This window comes from Camponotus vicinus, unplaced genomic scaffold (genome assembly GCF_025532165.1).
Source record: "Camponotus vicinus isolate PSW18456_S1 unplaced genomic scaffold, iyCamVici1.0 SCAF_4, whole genome shotgun sequence".
Taxonomy (NCBI): Eukaryota; Metazoa; Arthropoda; class Insecta; order Hymenoptera; family Formicidae; genus Camponotus; species Camponotus vicinus.
The window spans coordinates 21700088-21725637 of NW_028141976.1; the positions used below are offsets into that span (position 1 = coordinate 21700088).

Consider the following 25550-nt stretch of genomic DNA (forward strand, 5'->3'; position numbering starts at 1 on the left):
AAAACGCAATCCTTGTGTCAGATTATTTTCTGGTTCCGACGTTAATAGAAAAAATAATGTTGCAACAAATTTGCACCGCGCGTGAATACAACTTTTTAATTGTTTATTCGAGTTTTTTGTCACTGTCATGGAAATCCCTTGACTCTTTGTAGTGAATTTTATTTTTATATATTGTCTCGCAAATTTTCTCTCATAAATACTTAAATATTTATAAGAAATGTGATTTTTTTATCGATGGAAAATTACGTACGATATTACAAAAATCTAGTTTCAAAATTACAAGACTTTGACATAATAAAGATTAACTAAATTCTCTAAATAAATTATTATAAGCGTTCAAATAAAACGTCATTTCTTTCGTTCTTTTTCAAATAAGAAGAAAGGGAGAAAATTTCTACAATTTGAACAAGAATGAAACCGGTGTTCAATATCGATTCATTGAAACGATGATCCGAGATTCAATGCGCTCGACTTTCGATGGATGCAGCCGTCGCCGAGATTCGTAGCTCGTCTCTGACAATCGATCGATTTGCATCGCACTTTTCGAATCGTTTTGCTCCGCGATCGAGCTGGCTCTCTTACGTTTGGCGATGCCGCTCTGTAGGGATAGAGATTTCAGGAGCAGCGGAAGCGTTTTATACGCACATCGAAAACCGAACCATCCACCCGCCCTCGCAATTCTACTGCTCTCTTCGCTCTACTGCGAGTGTCAGTCCTCGGAACCAGCCGCGTCTAAGCTCTTGTACCGCTCTCTCGTTTAAGCCGTTCTCTATCTACGTTTCTCCATACGAACGCGACCGTCATTCTAAAATGAAACTTCAACCCCGTGCGACGAACTTCTGTAATTCGCTCTCTTGCCGTATTCCTCTTGGGAACGTACCGTGTCGAGAAGGAGTGGGTCGCTTGTCAGAAAGAGACGGGAAGTTACGAGTGCGATGCTGTCGGTATTCATGATTTAATTTAGGCATACCGATGTCTGTAACGCTCTCGAGACGAAAATACGATTATGCACGTAAATGTACGCGCATTAAGGATCAAACTTTTCTTCTTGTATCCTATTCTTCCTCTAATATATACACATTATATATATTATATATATATATATATATATATATATATATATATAATGCTTTTAATAAAATTTATTGCTGTTTCTCTCTTTCTCTTGCGTTGCATCTTTCTCTTTTCTGCCTGACTAGCATTTCCATGTTTGCCCGTAAAAGTCCAGTTTATCTTTTCACATCGCCTTTTCGTGTCTACAATACCGCTCTCGCTTTTTTTGGTCGCGTTTTCGTCGAGAGATAAAATTTCTACCTTCGCGAGCCACAAAAGAAGAAAGAGAGATAGCGAGGTGAATCTGCAGAGGATTCCGTGTTAGGTGAGGGAGGGACCGAGTACACGTACAGTGGGAGAAAAAGGCGATGCCGAAGATACGGCGGTGGTAATATCGCCGGTGGCGGTTTAAGGGTGTGGTACTCAGCGAAATGATAGAGGGGTCACGCGCGAGAGGAAAGCACACCATTGCACCGACGTTGCAACTCGGGGCCGCACGGGGACGTGGGTAATGCATACTAGGTACACGGCGTAAAATTTAATCCAATGAATTAATTATAAACTACGACGGAGACGCGTCTCGCGATCCAGCCCCGGCAATTACCATGAATATGAAACGCTTGTCCTTCCGTGCTCTCGCGAGAGACAACGCGCTCCTCGCTCTCTTTCTCTCATAATATCGATAATTTCATTTTGGGCGGGAGGGATGACGTCGCGCTTTCGATTAATTCGCGAAGGGCTGCGAACGCAGCGCGAGTTAAAGTTTCGCGTACCTGCGGCCTGCGTTTTCGGCCTCTGTGAAGACTCTTGACATGCGAATAAACTGCACCGGTTCGTCTGGCTGTGGAATCCGTTTGATGTAATTCGAAATTTCGAGCAATATGAGCTGACGCATTGATATGAATTCGAGTGGAATAATTGGGATTGTCGGGTAAATGGGTAACATAATTCTCTATCAAATTTGGACGAAGAGTAAGTTATCATTCCGTTAGTGATAATTGATGATTTATATGCAATTCGCATCATATAAATAATCTAATAGGCACCTAAATAATATTGCTTTATAATTATAAAATTTAGAAAGACGGTTTATAAATTAGTTTTTAATCGCGCTTTATCATACATCGTGGTGCTATCGCAGACACAAATATATTTATATTCTGTGAGAAAAATATACCCGATCGTAAATCGCGGTGAGTTTTGACATCGACGATTATTTACAGTTCAACCAAATGCATGCACTGTCGTTGAATTATATTCGTTGTTGGCTAAACGATAAGTGCGACGCATGCATTTCAAATACATCGTTCCATTTTTCTTTAATTATCTTTCTGTGTTATCAAGTAACACCCAACTGTGTAAAAAAATATAATACTATATTCTATATTATATCTATATATGATAAAATAAAACAGAATAAAGTCTCTTTTTAGATACTTCAAGATTAATTTAATAGTGTACTTCTATTATCGAAATTATGGGATGAATATCGAACGGTAGATTGAGAAAACAGTATATAAGCTAGCTATGTATCTAAAGTATACATATATATTTGTATATATTTCTCGCGTGCATGCACGTAGTTTCCGGGCTTTACATGCAATCGGCGTGCGTCGGCATGCGCAGCGTTCACGCGAGTGCGCATTATTTGCACACGCGAACACGTTTGTCGGAGTAGTGTAGAGAGTAGTTGCTCACATCCCGACGGAGTTTCACCGGCGGATATCCACGTATAATTGCATCTTTCGGGTGCTACGTGCAAGCCACGTCCTGAAAACCGCGTAAATCCGGTCCGGCAATTCCAATGCGCGACATACGCTCGATGCTATCTTTAATTGAAGAGCTACATTCTAACCGGCTGCATTGCTTCCTGCGAGTAATCTTCCCATTTGTACCCCTGTTTTAATTTTTTTGCGATACTTATGTACGAGTATTTGGAAACCTAGGAATTATAATACAATAATAAATTTTTGTATATGAATTAATAATAATTTAATTTATTAGGTATAATAGCATATTACAGATATAATAATTTATATTTTTTATAAGAATTAGTATAAGAGAGAAGGAGGAGGAGGAGGAGAGAGAGAGAGAGAGAGAGAGAGAGAGAGAGCTTCAAGATTATTATATATAATATAAACAGAAAGAAATACGAATATATATAATTTTATTCTAATTAAACTCTTCTTTTATCTAAGTTGTTTTTTTAATACTATTACGCAAGTTTGAACGTGATTTATCGATAATGTAATACTGATTGCGTCAATTTAAAAAAAAGTACAGTTTGGAGCTTAAAGAGAAAGTAGCAATTTTTACATTTTAGACATGATTAGCGATCAGCTTCAAAGGACGAAATCACACGAGCTGTCATGTGGTTTTGCGTCGTTGGTGCCATCTTTCTCTTGTGTAAACGTGCAATTTAAAGGAACGTTCGCGTTTATGCGACACTTTGAGAAAGAACCGTTGAGCACAAGCTACCCTCATACATGTTAGACTTTGTACCTGTAAAGGGAACAAATTTCAACATAAAATTGCCTTCAACATGACCCGCTGCTCGTTACTAAAGTGCTTTGAGCTGTACGCGTCGGGCGCAGTAATTTTTCAGGAATTTAATTGGCGTAATCGTGGTTCATAAATCACAATTTTTACTACAAGAAAAACAGCGAGGAAAATATATATAAAAGAGAGAGAAAAAGAAAAAGATAGAGAAGATAGAAGGAGAGAGAGAAAAAAAAGTTCGACCTTTTTTTAGCGAGATCGTATCTAATTTTTATCGAACATCTCGAATTAAACGAATTATTGCGCGCACAAGCTATATTACGACTATTTATTCTCTTTTTCTTCGTAAATCTGCTGTCTGCAATTTAGAATACAACACTACGAATAAACTATCGTTACCGAGGTTTCGTCCAAAAGAGAGTTGCAGTTATCGCGCAATTAAATTCTCATTGCAGTTTGCAATTCGCGATAAATTAATATCGAACACGACGGTCGTTAAAAGGCAATCATAAACGAAATAACTACTACATAAATTCAAAAATAAAAACAATGAAATATTTAAATATGAGATATTTAAGGATATTTAAAAATGATTCTCCGGAGACTTCAAATCAGTTTCATATATTTATATTCATAATTGTTTCTAGAAAACAATAGAAATGAAATAATTGCATAATAATAAAAACATATACATGTACTTTATATATGGAATGCATTTCGAGAAAACACTTCGATAAAACTATTCAAGATTGATCTTATAAAAATCATAATATGTTTATTATATATGTACATGACAAATGATATGTCTGTATCGTCGTTAATAATATCATTGAATGATATAGCTTGATAAAAAATCTAGAATGAAAAAGATTACAGTAATCGGAATCAATGTATTTGATTATTGAAACAATTCACATGTCATACATATGTACGTAGCCATCGATAAATTTAGAGAGATAATGTAACGCTGGTTATTTCTGATGAAGGTACGATATATTGTTAAGAATTAACAGATTTAAAGTGCACTGCAGCATATTTAATTTGATCCAACATTGGCTATCTCTGATTTTATATCTCTGATTTCATTCTGAGCTTCTCTCGGATAGATTATCTCTAATCGTCGTATCTTCTTTCAGCAATGACTATTATAGGAATAACTAAAAAAAAACCGTATCTGAAAGAATGTCACGAGTTCATCGTTTTTGAATGGAGACAATCAAAATTAACCTCTGATGACGTGTTCATTTTCTTACGTTAAGATGCGACATAGATATTTGCATCGTCGATTCAATAATTACATATATAACATGTATATATATCGATACATATACTCACACACATATAATCATGTGAGAAAGAAGTTATTTTTCTAAATCACGATCTCGTATATTCTGAATAAATTCCGGTAATTTCGACTCTTCTCTCTTAAATTATGTATACTTCCAAGCACGGTTTTTCTTAGCTAGCTACCTACTCGTTGTAGCGGTGGTTAAATGAAAGTGTGCTCAATCAGAGACAACCGTATACCTGATGCCACAAACGACATCTGCGTCCCATCGTCTCCACCGTTGCCTTCGGCGATATTGGGGAATCGCAGGGGATCCCGCAGCATTTCGTGATATTTATAATTTCCAACGCGCGGGCTAATTTTGCCCGGTCACGTAGGCGATGCCCATTGGCTGACGTTCCCAGATTAAATCTGGGCGTAGAACGCGGGAATATGGCATAATTGATAGTGGAGAGGTGTAATTCCATATCTACTAATTTGGTATGCTTCGAGGTATGCGCTTTTTATTTCGAGAATAACAAGCTGCTCAGGATGTTATGCCAAATTCGTTGCTATATCCGATAGCAGGGTGCGATTAGAAAATTAAATACACGATAATTAATATTTTTTATGCAAGATATTTGCATTCGAAGGAAAACGTGTGAAGTAGAGGGAAAACAAGAGAGATGTTGTCATAGTAACCTGGAAATTGCATTGCGGAAATATTCAAAGGGTGTTATTCAAATTTCTCCTTTGAACTGAAACTTACATGGTTGATAATGTATCGGCTTGTCGATATTATTGCCCAGCATTATACTAATCCATCTTATAATTTACTTCGCTATACCGCTCTATAAAATTTTAGTATAGATATTTTAGTGACTAAGAATACACGGATATTTATCGAAACATTAATAATTTGCAATATTATAATCTTATTAAATCTTATTAAATTATTATAATCTTATTAAAAAATTTGTCGTATTATGTCGTTACAATTACTCCGAAAATAGCCACGTGTGATGTTCAGTATATTTGGTGCGCAAACTATTTTTTGGCCTTATTTTTCCATTGTTCTCTACGAATAATCTAATTATTATATCATAATTGGTTTAACGATCGCGAGCTGATAGCGATGAGGTCCACTGTGCGGTCATGCAAATGTCATTAATTATTGCACTTGCACGAGGAATTGCAGTGAATTTCGTTAACAATATTGTTAATGGGGACACGGTTGTTGCACGCTCTGATATTTCGCTACCATAACTATTATTAATATTATCGTTCGAAACGCGCGTCGTTCCGGAGTTCACATCGGTGTTCGCGCGAACCACGATATCGATCCTGTCGATTTAACGAGTCTTCATTAGTCGGATTTTCAGACAACAAAGCAGCCGTCTCGTGGAACGGCACGTGATCGGGTTGACGAGCGCGACGGTCGCTCGGAGCTATGGAATTTCTTGCAACGCGAAATTTCAGAGCATCCGGTAACGAACTGCCATTATCAAAATTGTTTCTATCGAATCAGCTCGTGGACGATAATAGTAATTAAGTTGGTAGGCGCGTGCCGGAAATAGGATGTCGGTGAAATTTGTGGCACGCGCGAGTGATCGACTCTAATGCGTAAATTTCAGTAATGCTAATCAATATAGTAGTAGCCATTAAGTGATGATTAGTTAAAGAGAGCTTTCGATAAAAAAAAAAATAAATTCTTTGCATATTTGTAATATTAATCAACACAACTTTTCGTAATCAATATTTAAAAAATGGAAAAATTTTTCGATATCTGAATCAGATTATTTCTTTCATATCGCAAAACTCTTTTTTATCACGAATTTTTCATGAATTAACGCGCGTGAGTAATATTATGGGCATAAATAATCCAACTATAAAAAAATCCTATTAACAAATTTTTTTTATTGATAGATTTACATTGAAAATATGTACATAACAACCATCTTTATTTTCGTATTTCAGTGGATGCTAGTAAATAGACACTGCTCGCGCATATGGAAAATGCAAAACACACATTTTCCATATTTGCGGGTATTTTTCGTATGGTCTATATTATTTTGTGGAATAAAAGTAATCCATTCCACGCGCACGATGACCGTAGCCTCGGGTTATATTATCCCATCAGACATTGCATAGAATCCCATTTAGATTGTTACGAGTCATTTGCTTGAAAACGCGATCCTCAAAAATAAAGACAAAAAAATCGCATATTTGCATCATAAAAAATGCATGTCCAATAACGGGAAATCATATTCTCTCTCGCATGCGAGCTTTATCTTAAATTTTTATTTTGAATATCGAGATGGAAAAATTATGCGAAAGAGATGCGTAAAAATTTTAGAAAAATAATTCAGAAATTTATTCAGCTTTGTCAGTTCCGTGAATACAACATAGTGGTAGATATTTCGTATCGATTTTCGGAGGATATTAACTGGCTAATTTAGGTGTGACGTCAAGATTCGCAATGTCATTGTCAGTACGTTTGTTGCATAACATTTCGGTTAACTAGAATAAATATAACGCACATATTTCTCATTTTTGAGCATATTCAAAAGTTCTCGTCGATTGTTGTTCATTGTTGTGACGTATTTGTGCGAAAATAATTAAATACATTTAGTCAGTATTGATATTAATTTTTGCGATCGATATAATTCGTTAATCTTTGTATATAATATTAATTTTTCTATAGATTTTTTGATATTTTTATTACAAATATAATAATTTCCTGTATTAATATGTATTGATTGAAATTTGAATATACCATTTTAACAATCGAAGAGAGTTAAATTAATTGTGTACATCTGCGCTAATTCATGGTTTTTATAAATCTAACGCGCAAACATTTAGAGAAAAAGCTGTCAAAACTAGAATAATTGTACACTGAAAATACATAAACACGAAACAATGCATTTTATTTTTGTGGGGAATTTTTAAATCAGCGGGATATATTGACAGGAAATATATAAAATAATATTTGTTATAGATAAAATTTTGTTATAAAAATACGCGTGAGGGATAATAGATTTTCAAATCATAAAACACATGGTAGAACAATTCTCAATAACACTATAGTTATTTTACGATATTCATATAAATAAGAGAGTTCGATATTTAAAAAATATTTATACTTTGCCAATATATTTCTTATATTTTACGTTTTGACAGTGAAAATATTTATTGATGTTTGTTTGAATATTATGTCGGAATATTTGTGCGTATCACAAAATACATAACAGAGTTTAACTTTTTAAAAAGATTACGTAGACGATATCGAGGCACATCGTGAAACATACAATAGTAGCCTACAATCTTTGGTTGTCTACCAAAAATACTTTCCTTCGAAAGAATCTTCGAGTTTGGCAGACTCAAAATATTTTATTAACTATAGGTTCTCTCTCTTTAAAAGATATCTTTCAAAGATCAAACAGTATATTTCATACAATATGTATTTTCCTTACTTACAAATATTTACATATTAAAGTAAAAGACATAACTTAAGAATGCATTTTACGAAATAATTCTTATCCTGCTTCTCTCCGTACCACTTTATGAAAAGTACAGGGGACACAATTTGAGTTTTACTCAAAAGCGAAGGATAAACATCACGACTCGCTTTATTCCCACGAGTGGAGACAGTATTTTTCTTGGCCGATTGCACGAATGTCGACATGATTTCTCTTAGGAATCTATCAAAAATTAAAGACTTTGTTTTGTGTTTATTTCTATAAATAAATGTTTCGGCGACAGAGATATAAAGCAAATCTTAAACAAATGTTACGCTTATAAAATATTGAATTCAAGTTATTATAAAATATTCGATTTAGTTATATTAGATAATAAATAATCGCGTGTATGTATGAACAATAAAAAATTTCACAACAATTTTTCGAGTAATAGTTTTTTAGATAATTATCTTTTCTTTCGTATATGAAAAATGGAAAAATGGGCATTGAAAATGTATCGCGCTCATTTTGATTCGAGGAGGGTGTGGTTCTCGAGCGAAAAGATACTGTTTAATCGCAGTTAGAGTGCAATGACACAGTACGCTATTTTGCAGAAATTTCGCAGCGCCGTGTAATTTCGAACTGATTAGCGATTGCGTGGGGCGTTATCGCCGGTTATATACAACGGTGTTGCGCGGTTGGAAATTTTCGCGTTTTTCCAATAGTCCGTACCGACTAATGCGCTGTTTCTGCATTCGCGGGTATCGTTGTACTGGTACGAGTGCATACTGGGGTGTTCGCTGAGGTACAAGCTCAAGTGTCAGTGAACGTGCATTCGCAAATTTGCGGTTCTCGCACTCTGGAGTGCGGCAAATACGCGTCATCGAAAGTACTTCCGCCATTGCGTTCTACTCCCTAGCAATTACGGTTCCCCGTTATTATTATTATTATTATTATTAATATTATTATTATTATTATTATTATTATTATTATCATTATTATCATTATCATTATTATTATTATTATTATTATTATTATTATTATTATTATTATTTTAACGATATCACGATACGACACATTGGAATAAGCATACAAATATTTATACTGCTTACGATTAAACTGCCTCTCAGTGTTAAGAGACCAATGTCAGATTCTAATAATTGCATTTAGCATTAACCGCAACAGCGTTACGTAATGCGCTTGATTATAATCACTATAGCCGCGACGGTCATCGACGATCGATCGCGCCGTTAAATGAGGATGTTCAGTGGATCACGTCATTAGCGACTGATTTATTAACGGAAAACGCTCGCACGTAGCCGCGATTTAACCGGCGCATAACAATGGAAATCAGCGTTCTAAAATCACGATTCAACACTCTCCTCATTTCCCGTCATTGCGTAACGGAAAATTCATTATGCCGGTGAACTCGTAATCGCAAACATTATTTTTCATCCCTCGACGTCGCGCAGTCGAGCTCGACCGTAAGATTAATGTTCCCTTACGACGGATTCGTCATTACCCAGGCACTGTGCTCGGCGACGGCCGTGTAATTGGCCGTGTCCGGCCGCCGTCTTTCTTTTGTTTCTTTTACATTTATTACGGCGCCCCTGACCTCGCACTTCCACGGAGAATGGATTAATGCTTTCCCGCCGGGAGAGTGAATCTAATTGAAGGAGATCTGGAAAATTGACATCGCACGCCTTTTAACTCCGAACCGCTCGTCAAGCGTAGTTAACAATCTCGTAATTTCGGCTTTTCTCTCTCAATATCCTCCCTCGAGCGTATGAATTCTCCAGTCGCGAATTAATTTAAAAGAAAGACCAAGGTATATTTGTAAAAAAAATAAAACTTTTTAAATAAAATTACTTATATGTATTATTTATTTTATTTCTTATTTTTTTTTAAATAAAATTACTATAATTAAAAATAAAATTATTTTTACAAATACACTCCGTTACATGCCGTTTTATCGAAATATCTTTATTATCGCGTCGCACTATAGAACATTGCCGGTTTATGTCGCAGTTATAGTATTACGATCGATATAAAAGTAAGAGCGAGTTGTTCATCGCGGGTCCCTCGGGTATGGCACGCTTGCACCGAACAGCGCCTGCTACCCCCGCGAGCTATATTTTCGTTTGCATAATGACGCGCGAAAAAAGCTATTCATTTTCGCGCGAATCCGCGTCGAGAATTAATCGTCCGAAGACGCGCGATCGACTGTTTCGAGAAACGTAATGCGAGGAAAGAGAAAAGGGGTAGGTAACGAGCGAATTAATTGCCAAGAAAAATACCGCCGGTTAATTTGCGGTACGCTTCGCAAATTAATGCGAAGTGTTATTAATGATTTATTTATCCGCGGAACATGATCGCTCGTGCGGGAAAAATAACTATATCGCAATGAATGAGAAAGAAGCGCTCTTTCGATTCGACGCAGTATGTCAAACGAGCGCAGAACATCGTGTACATATATATATATATATATATATATATATATATATATATATATATATGTACGGTACCTGTCAAAAGTATTGCATTATTTGTATAAAAACAGGAAAGTCATTACTTTAATTTATAGATATTGATTTATAGATATCAACTTATCTTTTATTATTATTATTTTAAGTGCTTTAATTCGTAAAAATTAAAAACAAAAATTAAAAACAAAAATTAAAAACAAAAATTATAACAAATAATAACAAAAATATTAAATTTTTAATTCTTTAAAATAGCCTTTCTGGCCCTTTCAATCACTAGATCTTAATCCGATAAAATATTGTGGGACAAACTTGATAGAAGTACTCAAAAAATGAAATCTATCAAAAAACAGTTGTGAGACTTCCAATGCTAGAATCAAGTATCAATAACAACTTTAAAAATACTGTTGTCAAGAATACCAAAAGTGCGATAGTAAATCAAACGGAGCTTTTTTGAAAAATCAAGAATTTAATATTTCTGTTATTATTTGTTATAATTTTTAGTTTTTACGATAATGAAACGTAAAACACAATAGTGATAATATAATATAATTTAACAATATAATTTGATAATATTTATATGTCTTTGTTTTCATTAAAGTAATGACTATTTCCATAAATGATACTTTTGACTCGTACTGTATATATTGCTGGGTATAAATTACCTTCCGACTGAGATTTATCGTCGACCTGTGCGAGTGATGTTCTCGCATGAGAGGTAATAACAAGAGGAGAAAGGCGTTCTCTTCTCCTTGCTTCTTACACGGAATATCTCGTCGCGTCTTCTCCTACTTCTATTTAAACCGCGCGGCGTTGATCTTGCGTTCGCGCATCCACCAGCTTCAATTTAAAGGTTGAATAATTTCAGATACAAAATCGGGGGATATTACAAGAGTGAGAAGCTGTCAATACGCGTCAAGATAAATGTTGATTTGGGTTCTCCTCCTATTTATCGTTCTATTCTTGTTTTTGATTAATGTTTTAGAATTAAAGATGATGTGTTTATAAGATGATTATTCTTCAAAATCATATATATCCTTTTTAAAAAATTTGATATCTAAATATACGATTTGATATATAATAAAAGAAACAATGCTTCTAAGTGCTTTTGTTTGACGGATCTCAATTTCATTTTAACGATTGTTTATTTTTACAACATGGCAAAATAAACAATTATTTTAGACGAATGATAGATACCAATAGAGAGCTTCTACCGTGCTAAAAAATTTTTTGTTGTTTATTTGTAGTTTCTAAAAAAAAAATAACAAAAATATAGAACGCGAAGAATAATTCGTATGTGTTTTTTTTATATTGTTAACGGTGAATAATTAGTAACGAGGCGCATTAAGATCTTTCTGTCTCCTCCATCTCTTGAGAAAGTGGATATTATAGAAAATTGATCACGTCTGAGACTCCGAGCCAAAGTTTCCTTACTTAAAGTTTAAATAGGGTCTAATGCGTAACTTAGTGTTGGATCGAAAACAACGATTGGTCGAATCCAAATTTAAGACCGACTTTAAATTTAAAGTGGCCATTTAAAATTTAAAATAACACGTTGTTGCAGTTCTTTGGAATCTAGAAGTGCTTCGATGCGTCTTCGATAATTATAATTGATAGTTGATTTGCTAGAAACTTTTATCGAAATAAATTGAATGAAGAATAAACATTTCAATAATTAAACGCTATTTGACTTTCTTTACATGTTTTAGAATATATAATCATACGAGAGAACATATAATAATACCTATCATCTTTATTCAATTGCTAGATTCACGTAAAAATTTTCGAATATACAGGATGGCCCATGTAACTCTTAGCTTGATATCTCAAACATTATTATCGATTTTAAAGGTTTCTTAAATTGTGTTTTTGGGGTCTTGTATGGGTTCAATGAGCGCGGATAGGTCTTCAAAATTGAAAGGAAGTTGATCCTCAAGCTTCAGTTGTATGGGTCAGGTGAGGGTTAATTTTAAAATTTCAAATGGAAATTTACAAAATTACATATTTTGAATTTGAAAAAGAACAATTTAATTTTAAATTAAAAATTGTTTTTCCAAAACAATTTTTTGTCAAATGTTTTAAAAAATATAATGGTTTTTCTGAAGTTTCAACTTATAGCTACTTGAAATACTCGGGAATAATCACACAAAAAATCAAAAAGAACACTCTTATTTAATTTACTAAATGTCCAAAATTGTTCATTATGCATTCGTAAACATTTATTTATCTGAATTAATAAAGTATTCCCCCTTAATTTTATTTCATATTTTCTTTCGTTATCTGTGATTTAAACATAACTTTGTTTTTTATAAGAAATAAAAAAATATTTTTTATAAAAATATGCTAAGCTTCAGTGACTTCAGTGACTTATAAAATATTATCAAGTGTTAGGAATATTTTGTTAATTCGAATAAATAAATGTTTACAAATAATTATTTTTAAGCAGTTTTTAAGATATTAATCTGTTAAGAGTTATGGCCATCCTATATTTGCCCTTCAGTTTTGGATATTCTCTTACACTCTCTTTCTCTCTCTATTTCTGTTTTTGTTAGAGTATTTATAATGTATTTAAATTATTTGATTATTATTAATGTATTTAAATTACAATATATATATATATTTTTTGAAATAAATAAAAGTTATTTTTATTGAATGACGGTTTGGAAATCGTGCTCAACAGGAAATTGTTTACCAATATTGAATAGTTGGAAATAATAATGTGCGAGACAGGCGTATATAATTCCCAACGAAAAAATGATCTAAAATAAATACGTAACAATTTATTGTATTTCAAAAATACGAGGATAATTTTTCGATGTCTAGATTTTTCTTGAAAAAATCGAGATACGTGTACGGCCGTTGGTTTCTCGTTTTCATCGGTATCTTCATGCATTTTACAAAGAAAGAGAATTCTCGCATCGCGGAGAATTCGTCGTAGACATTGCAAACTTCTTAGCGTTTTTCGAGCGAGCGATCGTTCTGGAGCGAGTACTCGTTTTTCAAGCGAGTCGTTTTTCAAGTGATTATTATTATTAGTTATTGTATGTAAATATTAAAATAATTTAATATTTTAACAAAAAAGAAATAATTCTTAATAAATTTTATGCGCGGAGCAAGAAATTAAGTCGGCATATAATAGTGCAAGTTTTGATGAGCGTGATGTTTTGATTTCTTTATCGAATATCATATTTTTGATGTCGACAAAATGGGATGATTAATTGAAACAACGCTAGGCAATAATTAATGAATTTTTGATATTAATTACTTTAGACATTGTTGTAATTTGAATTCTGTTTGTATGTTACAGATCAACGTAGTTGACAACCTGAGAGGAAGAGGCTTAGGAAGAGTATCGGACATCAGCGGAGCAACTCTGTAATTTATTTATTAGTTATAGTAAGCGTACGCATATTAATTTGGTTTGTTTATTTGATTGAACAATTTAAAGGAGCGAAAATCAAAGAAAGAAAGTACTTTATATAAATTCTGAATCTAGAAGTTTCTATATACTATCTACTCAATAAGAAGTAATCTTTTTTCAGAATTTATAAAAATAATCTATTAAATATTTGCTTGCTATTATGAGGATTGAATATAAAATTTAATGCTTGCAATATTGCAATAATAATTCTTTGAATATTAATTATTTTGAGCGATATTTCAATTTAGATCTTTTATTTGTATGTTATAGATCAACTCATCGTATCATCAATATCATTAACTCCGCTGTGCATCGATCGGTGAGTGATAAACTTTTATTTTATTTCGAGGTAACGGATTCATAGATATTATAGATGTAGATTATAAATAAATTACAGATAGATCCATTACCTTAAAATAGATGGCTAGAACAAATTAGATTGAACAAACTTTAATAAATTCAATATTTTCGATATATGTAATTAACTTTTAATATCTTGTTTCAATATATATTGCAAGAGTAAATTAGAGCATAAATTTTAAAAAAAGAATAAAAGAATAATTAAATTTATTTAATTCATTGAATAACAAGCATATTAATTATTTTATTAATTATAATGGTAATAAATTATTTTTATAACACGTGCAGATTTTATCTTACTAGGCTATAAAGCCTATCTATCTATATTCTGAAACTATTTCTGAATCTATTTCTAAAACTTGTTTAGTAGAAACTATTCTTAAACTTTGCTATAACTGATGCAAAACTATCAACTAAATAAATTATATGTGATAAATAACATGAACATTTTATTAATTTTGTTATTATAAATTGTATACACATATATAATTCTAAACTATATTATCTATTAAAATTTGTAAAGTAATAACTTTAAAAATTTTAATCAATCAATTTTGATTGATATCTTGGTTTTATCAGTTAGAGCAAAAAGTTATATTAAAATGAAATGTTCGACAAACGATCATAAGATCTACATTATCGTAACAATGTTTACGTTTACGCGCCTGCCGACGATGATATTTAGTCGTCAAAGATAATTTGGTAAGCCGGTAATAGAGAAATTTTTCTTCTTCTCCCATGTCTAATAAAGATTCAAGTGGTTAGATTTAGCTACATAAATATGACAGAATCAACAAAAGGTAGATCTAATACTGGTCCGAAGAATTAATAAATTACTCAAAATATTTGCCAAAATGCATAGAATATACACATCTTATAAAAGTAAAGAAGTGTCATTGACAGAAGTTATTTTGATTTTTTACATGCAATTTATATTATTCATTTCTTAATATAAATTATTTTAATTTTCGTGATTATTCTTTTATTATACAGGGTGAGTCAAAAGTATGTTTTAAAAATTTGTGAGCGTGTTCCTGGATAAAAAGGAAGAACAAATGTTCATATGAACATATGGTCGCAAATGCTTTGTTGTCGAGATAAAAAACAAAAAAGAAACAAAAAAAAACAAACAACAATAACAAAATTGTAAACGTTCAAATAAAGCATTTTTTGATACTGCTGATTTATGTCCATTATCTCGACAACAAAGCATTTGCGACCATATGTTCATATGAACATTTGTTCTTCCTTTTTATCCAGGAACACGCTCACAAATTTTTAAAACATACTTTTGACTCACCCTGTATATATAAAAGTGAATATATATATATATATATATATATATATATATATATATATACATACATATAAAATATTAATATTAATCATGTAAAACAAGTAAAATAATAGAATTATAAATTGTAATATAAAATAAGTAAAATAGTAGAATTTTAAGTTATGTTAAATTTTTAGCGAGAGACTTATCAATATTTAAGAGATATTATAGAGCCTCGTTACTTTAAGCGCACGATATTTCGACTATATAATCCGCGATATTATAAATTGTCGATATTTTGTTTGTATAAAAAATTCTAATATATAGAGAAAGCATTTCATGCATATATTGTGTATGCATCGCTTTTCTCTTTAATTCCCAACTATGCATGACGATAACATCGAGCACGAGCCAACGTCTGTCAAGGATTGGAAATCTTTCGTTCCGGCGAGCTTCGATTCCTGCGAGACCGATATAACCACGTGGCGTGACTTAAATGTGAAAGAAAATACGCTGTGCTCGCACATGCTGAGATAGGTGAATCCATGTTCCCCGTGGAGATTCTTCCACTAGCGTTTCTCCGTCAATCCGTATTTATCGGACATATGGTCGAAAACTCGTGTATCTCGAACATCAAATGGGGATTTCTGGTAATGACATTCGGTACACAAAGTCTATCCTGGCTCACTTACAAATATCCTATGTTTTCCTTAAAGACACACGAGCCATAGCTTAAAGATATATTAATCTCGTTTAAAGAATATAATTCTGTCACATATAAAAACTAGCCTTTATGTTTCATAACTAGAAACTTTTGAAATATTTAATAATAATAAAAACAAATTAAATAGTAATTTATAAACTTCAACGTTCTATTCAAAGATAAACAAAATGTATGTAAAATTCGTACGTAACCACTTCCGACAAAGTGATCGATAAGATAGGCATGGTGGTTTCTTGTCTCGAATTTTCCGACAGAATCTCGAGAAACAGTTTTAAGAGCTAACTTATGGCGAAAGTTTGCAGCCATAGCCAAAGTACCCTTCACCGCGCTACTCTATTTGTCGGTTTGGAAGTACTGTTTCCGCGATCGATTCTATCCACATTACTGACAGCTGCAACCATATCGATAGCATATAAAATGTTTGAATATGTGAATACATGAAAATTTGGTTAAATATATAGGATTGCACACAATATAAGTGCAATAAAGAGCTTATAAAGAATATTTATCATAACTTGTAGTGGAAAATAATCTTTAACTAAATGATATAAACATATTTATTCGCTTATACAAATATCTAAAATTTCTCTTTATGTTTATAAATAAAAGTAGTAGCTTTAAACAAATGTTAAATTAAGCATCTATTTTCGGAAGGAAACTAATGACGTAACGTGTAAATATTTGATGTTCAAAGAGTCAATTGATGACAGCAGAAGCGTTTTATTATGTAGCAATTAAATTTGTTTTGCGCAGATTTGCACACGTAATTACAATTTGTAATTATTTCGAATCTCGTATAGCACTAAGAACACTCGAATCGGCTAATAGAATTCCACTGTGAATAGCGAACTGTGTCATTTTACTGAAAGCCATTGTGTCGCTTGACATTATTTTAACATTAATGTTTAATGTCTTTTTTTAATGTAAATTATTCGGTGTAAAAATTATTTATAATTATTTACAAAATATTAAAATCATTACTTTTGTACGAGGTGAGTAAATTCCGATCGATACTGTTAACATCTCTTAATCCTAATAATAATGTATAGTCGCCCAACAAATTAATCTGATATTGTACCATGCATACTGCAAAGTCATCGCGGCATTTGAAGTATAATAAATTTAATTATCACAGCATATATATAATTTCGTAATTGTGTTTGTTATCGCATAAAATTGAAATGATTGTTAAGCGGTATTCGCCAAGTATCAGATATGCATGCAAAATTCAATTAAGTACACATGTAACAGTTATTATGTAATCGAATTAACGTCTGCTGCGATCGGCAAATAAAATTGTAGTGAATAGAATTTTGCTTTCGATGGTAGCTAATATTATTGCTAGTATTTTTGCATTTAATAAAATTTCACCAAATTGGCACGAATTTTTCTTCTAAAAGATTGATGTGTAAAATGGGTATTAGTTATCGTGTAAATCACACAATGAGGGTCATTTATCGGATTATTTTTTTTCTTTTTTTATTTTTGTTGAAAATTCATCGCTATCCGTTTTATGTTGAGAAGATATTTTTATGATTGCTCATGCAATATTGGTACATAAATTCTATCGAATGTTTGCATTCCATATATGTGGAAATTTTATCAAATGTTTATATTCCATATATAAAAAGCAAAATATGTAAAAACTTGTTGTTTATTTTATTTATTGTCGTATTGTTTTTAAGTAGCATAAATGATTTTTCAGCTGCTTGTAGAACAGCATGGAAGAACAACTATAAATCTTTCCATCTGCGAAATTTAATTATATTTTGTAGAGAAATACTTCTGCGTTATAACGATAATTGTTTCATTAATGATTCTGTCTTATGCTGTTTTCAGTTTAATTCTATACTTAAATCACCGAAATTCCGGGGGTTTTTAATTAATTTTTCTGCTCATACACACATACACACACATACATTTACGACGTTTGCATAAAGACTTAATAAAAGTTTGTAATTGCATTTTTTATTTAGCTTTAATAACAATATTAACAACGCAACGTATTAATAAATGTTTTTCGTTTTTACATTCACTGAAATTTGATTGTAAATGCCAATAATTGAAAGTTAATTTTACGACAAAGTTGCCTCTGTCAGACGTTTTCTGAATGATTCGTCAATGGAATTCGCGACATGTCAAACATTTAGCATTCTATCGTACAAACGAGTCGCAGAATTAAATAAACCGAGCAGTACGTGACCAACATAGTAACTCATTTAATTAGTCGAAATAGTCAAATACCTGGATGTATTTTCCGACGATGTATCGCTTGAAGGGAGATCAGTCCAGCTGCTGGATCGTGCTATTTCACGAGAGATAATTAATGGCTACTTCAAACTAATAGCAGAGTAATACAATCACATGGCAAGGTTACAACGCAGATGGCCATTACTAGATTTAGGGCTGTGGATTAAGGCGGTTGTCGATACGACTGCATGTACTTTTAGGGAATGAGACAAATCATCTCGCATGCGTTGCTCGATAATCGCCAACATCAAAGTTTCTTTCTCTAATCAACAAATTTCATTTTCAATTTATTTGTTTACTATCTCTTTTTCCATCGACATGAAAATTTCTCGACAATATCGATTCTACGTAAATAAATAATTTTTTCGTTCTGATTTTTATATCAAGAATATCAATAGCACTTGATTTTATAAGAAATGAAGATGTTGACGGAAAAGGCAGCACATTCTTGGAATTCTTGAAAAAAAAAAAATTGTCTTATAATCGACCGACTGTTTCGTATTCATACCCATAATTTAGTGCTTATCGCGTGAAAGTTGAAAAACAGATACCATTTTACATGTTAAGTGCCCGCGACGCGCTGCATTTCGGATATGCATCTTCGGGATAAGCTTCTTTCCGTGTACCGCAGAACATAACCCGGGGACATTGCCGCTCGGAGCGTTCCAGAAATGGTCGAACATACCGGGCGACTTTTTTCCTTCTTGCTCATAAGACATTGTTGAAGAAGCTGACGCCGCGTGTCCGTAATCTCGGGCAATTTTTCAAAATATATTAATCTTTCCCTCTCGTTCTATTTCCAGCAATATTATTATATATAATCATGTAAGAAGAAACTTCTTTTTACGCAAAATATTGATTTACAAACATGGAATCCCGTCTTGCCAAGTGAATAATATTCTTATACCGATTGTTATCAATTTTTTTCCGAAGGCAATCATAATTATTTTTTTAATTTTACTCTCTACAAGGGAAATAATGACCGTTTTTCTGATCAAATTTTTTTTAAATTTTATATATTTCTCTCTCTTTACTTTTCTTTACTTCTCTTATGACTACTAATTTAATACATTTTTATTTAATTAAAATTTTATTCATATTTAAAGATTTAAATTTGCAGACAGTACATCAGATGATGTAAAAAAGAGGCATATTTTATAGGCCCGATTGTGTAGCCAAAAAACTTTGCCGGATGAATTTTGAAGCGTTACTGCGCTAGTTTATTCGAGGTGTAATTTCTGCGTATCTCGAACTTTTACATTTCCGTTTAATTTATGCACGAAATTATCTTTTTGTGGTTACCCGGTTTCCTCTGACTTGTAGTTACGCCGAGAAGACCACCGATCGCGCGAATAACTCTAGTTCACTCGAGCGTAAAATTAATTTTAATTGTTCGTTAATTAGTTCTTAGCTGAACTATGTGCTATATTCGAAAGCTCGCTGTGCCACGAGTTTGCATCCTTGTCGGCAAACCGAAACATTAATTCACCGTTCTGCGTTCGCTTCGTTATACATATAACCACATTAGGTGTTTGAGAATCCACGTGACTGACAGAAATAAGTGACGCACATGACGACTTGGTTGGTCTATTACGTAATACAATAATACAGAGGGATCTAATTATTGCACTCTCGCGTATGTACGTGACGTAAGCTGAGTATGTATCAAGTAAGTTTGATTTAACAATTTGCTATCTGTCTCCAAATTATAATTTATCTTTTGACAAGTGAAGAGAGAAGAGCACTTCTTGAATCCTTGCATTAAGATCTCTCTACGATTTGTAAGGCGTGATAAAATTCAAGATAAAATTCTATTTATAATTTTATGTGTCACATATATTTTAATATGTATCTTAATATTTTTTATTTGTATGTATTTTACATTTAAGTTTTTATCTAAATTACACAATACATAAAACTAAAAAATAGAAATCTATTTGTCTTGAATTTTATTATGAATTGCAAATCGTCTAAAGAGGTTTTCACTCGAGAATATTTCACAAGATGAGAAAAACTTGAAGAGAAAACACTTAAAAAATTAATAAAAAATAATTTATTGACTTAGCTTAATATGATGTTAAGCACAATCGCCATCACTTGAATTTATAAAAATTGAAATAAATAATTTTCTAAAGATCTATGGACTTTTCTTGCGATTGTAATAGTTTAAGAGCATAGTAAAAGTTAAGATGTGTATGTCGTTGTAGTCGATTATGTCATCTTCTACGTTCTCTAACGTGTCGCAAGTTTCCTACAGAAGTTTGTTGACATAATTCGGGTCAATCTCGACGGAGATGCGACGCGTCAAAGAGAGGCGTGGAAGGAAATCAAATTTGTTCCAACTGTACTCGATGATCGTTTTTATCGTGCAGTCAATTACATGCGGACTGTCTTAAATCTATCACATTAAATTTTAATAATAAATTATGATCAACTTAAATTTAATCTTTTCTTTATTAAATATTTATATGTGGAATTAGTTTCTAAAATAAATGATTCAAGTTAAAGGTGTTTTCACGAATTAAGCTTCAGAAAAGAAAGTAGATAACAATTTTAATGGGCTCAATTTTATGAAAGTTTTATAATTTGTGAACGATTATTCATTGTAATGAGCCATTGCAGCATTCGATATAACTACGTTAAGAGGATAAATATTTGATGTCATTGATAAATTTTGATCTCCACTGGTGATTGCATGCTTGCGTACTTGCGATACATAATGGAATGTATGCAACGCAAGCAAAAGCAATGTCTTAATTAGATTTACTAGTGATCATATATAGTCTGTGAAAAAAGTTATTTCTGGATTGCATTATTATAAATTCTTATTCATAAACTTGAAATTTTCCGCATTGAGAACAAAAGACTGAAATAATATTGAAAAATTAAATATAGTAATATAATAAAATGCAAAACATATATAATATTTTAAATCAGTTTTTCTCTCTTTCTATAAAAATTTGAAAACAATGGGATGAATTGAAAGAGAAACAGATTATCAATTTTTTCATCTCTTTTTCTTACGCATGATTTAATGTGAGCTCCACATATCAGAATTAGAATTGAAGCAGATTGCATTACGTTTTTCCGGATTAATTGTTGTCTGCGATTCGAGATGAAAGCAAGGAGAGCAAGGAAACAGCAGCAGAATAATTTACGTTTTATTGAGACAGCGACGTCGCGATTTTCATTGCATTAATTGTTGGAACGAGATCTCCGGCATGTAACAGACGGTCGCTGCAGCAACTATTTAGATATCGGCTATATAGACTGCTGTGTAAGCAACAATCTCGATTCTCGTCTCTATCTACATCCCCTGCATTTCTCTATTCGTCCCTGTCCTCTCTGCTGTCGGTTTTCGCACACTGTTAACATTCGATTCGCCACTACCGGGAATTAAATATTCATGAGCTCTTTACACGCTCCGAACGGGCTGCGCGGAACGTTACATCGTCCTCGAAACCCTCAAGAGATTTGGAAAGTTTTATTGCGTTGGCCCGACCTGCGAAACACTTTCGAGCGTTACGCTTCGAACGGAATCTAGAGACGAATGCAACGAGAGTCGTTATTGGACTTTGGTGCTTTCATCGAGGAATTGGAACTTTTGCGTTTTATTATGTATTCGGTGGCGTATTAGTACCTGCTCAGAAAACCGCATTGCGTAATTGTCGACAAATTCTTGCGCTTCTCATTTTTCGCGTCGCATCGAAAAAAATTTGTATATCGATAATTTTTATACTTCTTGGGATAATTATGTGCTTCTTGCTCCTAGGGATAATTATGTGATCGATGTTGACGATATGTACTGTAAATTACTGATATAATATAGAGAAGGAGGATTTTCAGTTTATCATGATGTAATTTTTGCATGCGTAAACTTTGCCTGAAATTTCTGCCTACACAATGCTTTCCAGGAGAACTTTAAAATATGATATTACAGTTCGAAATTCGAAATCAGCAAGCTTGTGCAAAACGGGATTTTTAAACTTGCGTAATTCCTGGGGGGGTTCTTTATTTCACTGCACTTTCTATAGCACATTTATTCTTTTGCGGTTTTTATTTTTTTCGTTCGTCGTAATTTTATCGGCGGTATAACGAGTTACTTCATCTCGGTTCTAGAAATTTTCTATTTATATAGCCAACAACCTTCTCTCCTCCTTCTTTCACTTTACGAGAATTTCCGATAAATTTTTTTTATATTAATTCGCACGCAATACTTTGCAATTAAATTAAAATCTCTTCCTACTCTATCTTTATATAAATAGCACGACGATGTATTAGGCAAAGTGAGATATTTTCAATATATCCCAAGGATAAAATAAATATTGATACGTAATCGGCAATCCGCAAGATATATATGTATATATTGGTAATGTTTTGCGAAACTGTATTAATTAAATTTCGCTCGATAAATTTATCGTGGAGAAAGCGTTTAACTTTTTTACATTCGCAATTGTGTGCGCGGTAACTAATTTCCATACCTCTGTACGATGCTTCTCATCGAAGCGCTTAAATCTCAATAAGTAAATGCGGATTGAATGACGGATCATCTGTCTCATGGATCAAACTGTCACCTCTCGTTTTACATATAAGCGATGAGCGCATCGAGACATTCAAATACCACCGAGAGTTATCGAGCGTTTAAAACGGAAATAAAATTGAATCCGCTAACACACGTTCGCATTCGACGATTGTAACGAACGAAAATCACCGCGATCGCGAAATTATATTCCAATCAGTATCCGATCGGGATTAATTTCATCGTAAAGTCGGCACGTAGATCGGCTTCCGTCGAGAGATGCAGGGTGAATGAGAAACAGAAGGAAGATAAAGGTGGTGGAGCACGAGCTTCGCCGAGGCTAGAAAGTGTGGAAATGCGGCGACGCGTAGCCAATATCGTGATGTATGTGTTTTAATTCTACGGCCAAGCCGTCTTTTATTTATTGGCTTTAGTTGCAGGATATTGCGACAGACTTCGTCACATCGTGCCCCACCTTTGTCATCGACACCCATCTTCTTTCTCTCTCTTTTTTCCATCCTTTCTTCTCTATTCATATCAGGATTCGTTCTCGTGCAACCGTGCATTAATTTTCTTTCTGTCCTCTTTGTTTTTTTTTTCTCTGTCTCTTTTTCTCTCGATATGTCCGCAAACATGTTCGTGAAATTTGTCCCCCGTCCAATAAATTTGTAATATACGTAATGGGTTGAGCGAGTGAAAGTCGATGGCTTGGTTGTGGCGAACGTTGCTGCAGTTTTTCTCCTTCGCGACGCTCTCGCTTCAACGAAGGTATCGAATCGTGCATAGATTTGCAAACAGGTTTTCGCACATTATGGATGTAAATGTTGAACAATACGGTTGTGACCTCATTGATGCTTGAAATCAGCCCACTTGTGGTCTCTGGATTTATGAAATATGCCGCATGCAAAATCGTATAAATCGGAAAGGAATAATCGATAAGTGACATGTATTATTACATTTATCATTTTAAATGAGTATCTATCATTGTGATTATATATATATATATATATATATATATGTATATATATATATATATATATATATATATATATATATATAAAAATCGCAATAATTATAGATGAATCGTAATGTACACACACACACAAACTCGCGCGCACGTACAAGCGGATAAAAAGAGAGTGACTTATTAAAATCTATAAATAGATTTTTCTCCCGAAATTTTTGATTTTTCATACTTAACATATCATTTAATCTTTCGTTTTACCTTTGTTATGAAATTGAATTAATTAAAATGAACACTATTTGAGAGATTATAGTAAACACAATATAAATGAAAATAAATTTATTTTAAATATTTTAAATTAGTAGATATTTAAATATATTAAGTATATCAATACATTTTTAAATATGAATCTTTGAATCGAAATATCTTCTGAGCTATTCATTTTTCATATAATATAATTTACACTAATACTTTTATGTGTAGAATAATAGGAAGGATTGATTAATGTTAAAAAAATAAATGGTTCGTTTAATAAAAAGGAGTTGACTTTGTTTCCAAAACAAAAGCGTGTAATATCTGATGTCCGCTTCGAAACAATTTAACTTCTGTATATGCTTTCTTGATTTGTTGCACTTTCAGAGAAAAATCCATAGATTATAATAGGTCACTGTATATATATATAATTAACAAATTAGAATTACATTTTCTGTCTCTGTAATAATGAAATATAATTTCTTTACAAACGAAACTCAATTTGGAGTTTAATTTAAGTCCTTGTTGCTTATTGACGAAGAACAATTCTCGCACACAATCTAAAGTAATTAACGAATATCTCGCAGAAAATGTGGATAATAATGAAAAAAATCATAAGTAGATAACGTGCGCGATGCCCGATTTATTAAACATATTACAAATCTTATCTTGGTGCCAGAAACAGAAAAGACAAATAAAAAGACATACTCAGAAAAGTTTGTCGTAGAAAGAAAGTATCTCTCGTTTCCGTTGTTGTGTCTCTAATCACCAACCTTTTCCCAGTTTCTTCTTTTCTTCGTTCTCGAATAATTATACATCTGCAAAGGAAACATCATATAATCTATCATGTAACATTTATGATTTGAGGTTTCGCAATAGCTTTGTACGTAGAAGTTGACTCGGAGCGAAACCACGAAAATTATTTTTAGTAAAAATTTAAGGATACTTGTAAATTTAATCAATTTATAAAATAAGGGAGTGCAATTTACCGATGACACACCTTTAGCCGCTATCTATCAACGAT

At 32.7% G+C, this 25550-nt stretch overlaps 2 protein-coding genes across 5 annotated transcripts in view; one reads left to right on the forward strand and one right to left on the reverse strand.

The window, feature by feature from the left end:
• The window catches only part of LOC145969900 (zwei Ig domain protein zig-8-like), a 248016-nt gene that overhangs the window by 103152 nt on the left and 119314 nt on the right, over positions 1-25550 (forward strand). For 2 of the 3 annotated variants that reach the window (XM_083096214.1, XM_083096212.1), the window contains exons 2-3: positions 14068-14135; positions 14452-14500. The gene's annotated coding sequence lies outside the window, so the exon portion shown is untranslated. Of the gene's footprint in view, positions 1-14067; positions 14157-14451; positions 14501-25550 lie in introns of all 3 variants that reach the window. The other variant, XM_083096213.1, reaches the window with a different exon arrangement.
• On the reverse strand, positions 2543-5467 carry LOC145970749 (uncharacterized). Of its 2 annotated transcripts, XR_014438589.1 has the most exons (3): positions 5080-5467; positions 3370-3555; positions 2543-2995 (listed from the first exon to the last, which is right to left on the reverse strand). XR_014438589.1 is itself a non-coding variant. In XM_083097672.1 (2 exons), the coding sequence occupies exons 1-2, from the start codon at positions 5305-5307 to the stop codon at positions 3421-3423; spliced, it is 363 nt and encodes a 120-aa protein (XP_082953798.1). In that variant the 5' UTR covers positions 5308-5467; the 3' UTR covers positions 3296-3420. The 2 variants fall into 2 exon arrangements, 1 of the variants encoding a protein (XP_082953798.1); XM_083097672.1 differs by lacking the exon at positions 2543-2995 and having other exon boundaries at positions 3296-3555.

Excerpts from the sequence above, each read along its gene's own strand:
- LOC145970749 (XM_083097672.1), bottom strand. The coding sequence starts at position 5,307 with ATGGAATTACACCTCTCCACTATCAATTATGCCATATTCCCGCGTTCT. Across the intron at positions 3,556-5,079 it reads GATGTCGTTTGTGGCATCAG|GTACAAAGTCTAACATGTAT; the intron begins GTATACGGTTGT and ends TTCCCTTTACAG.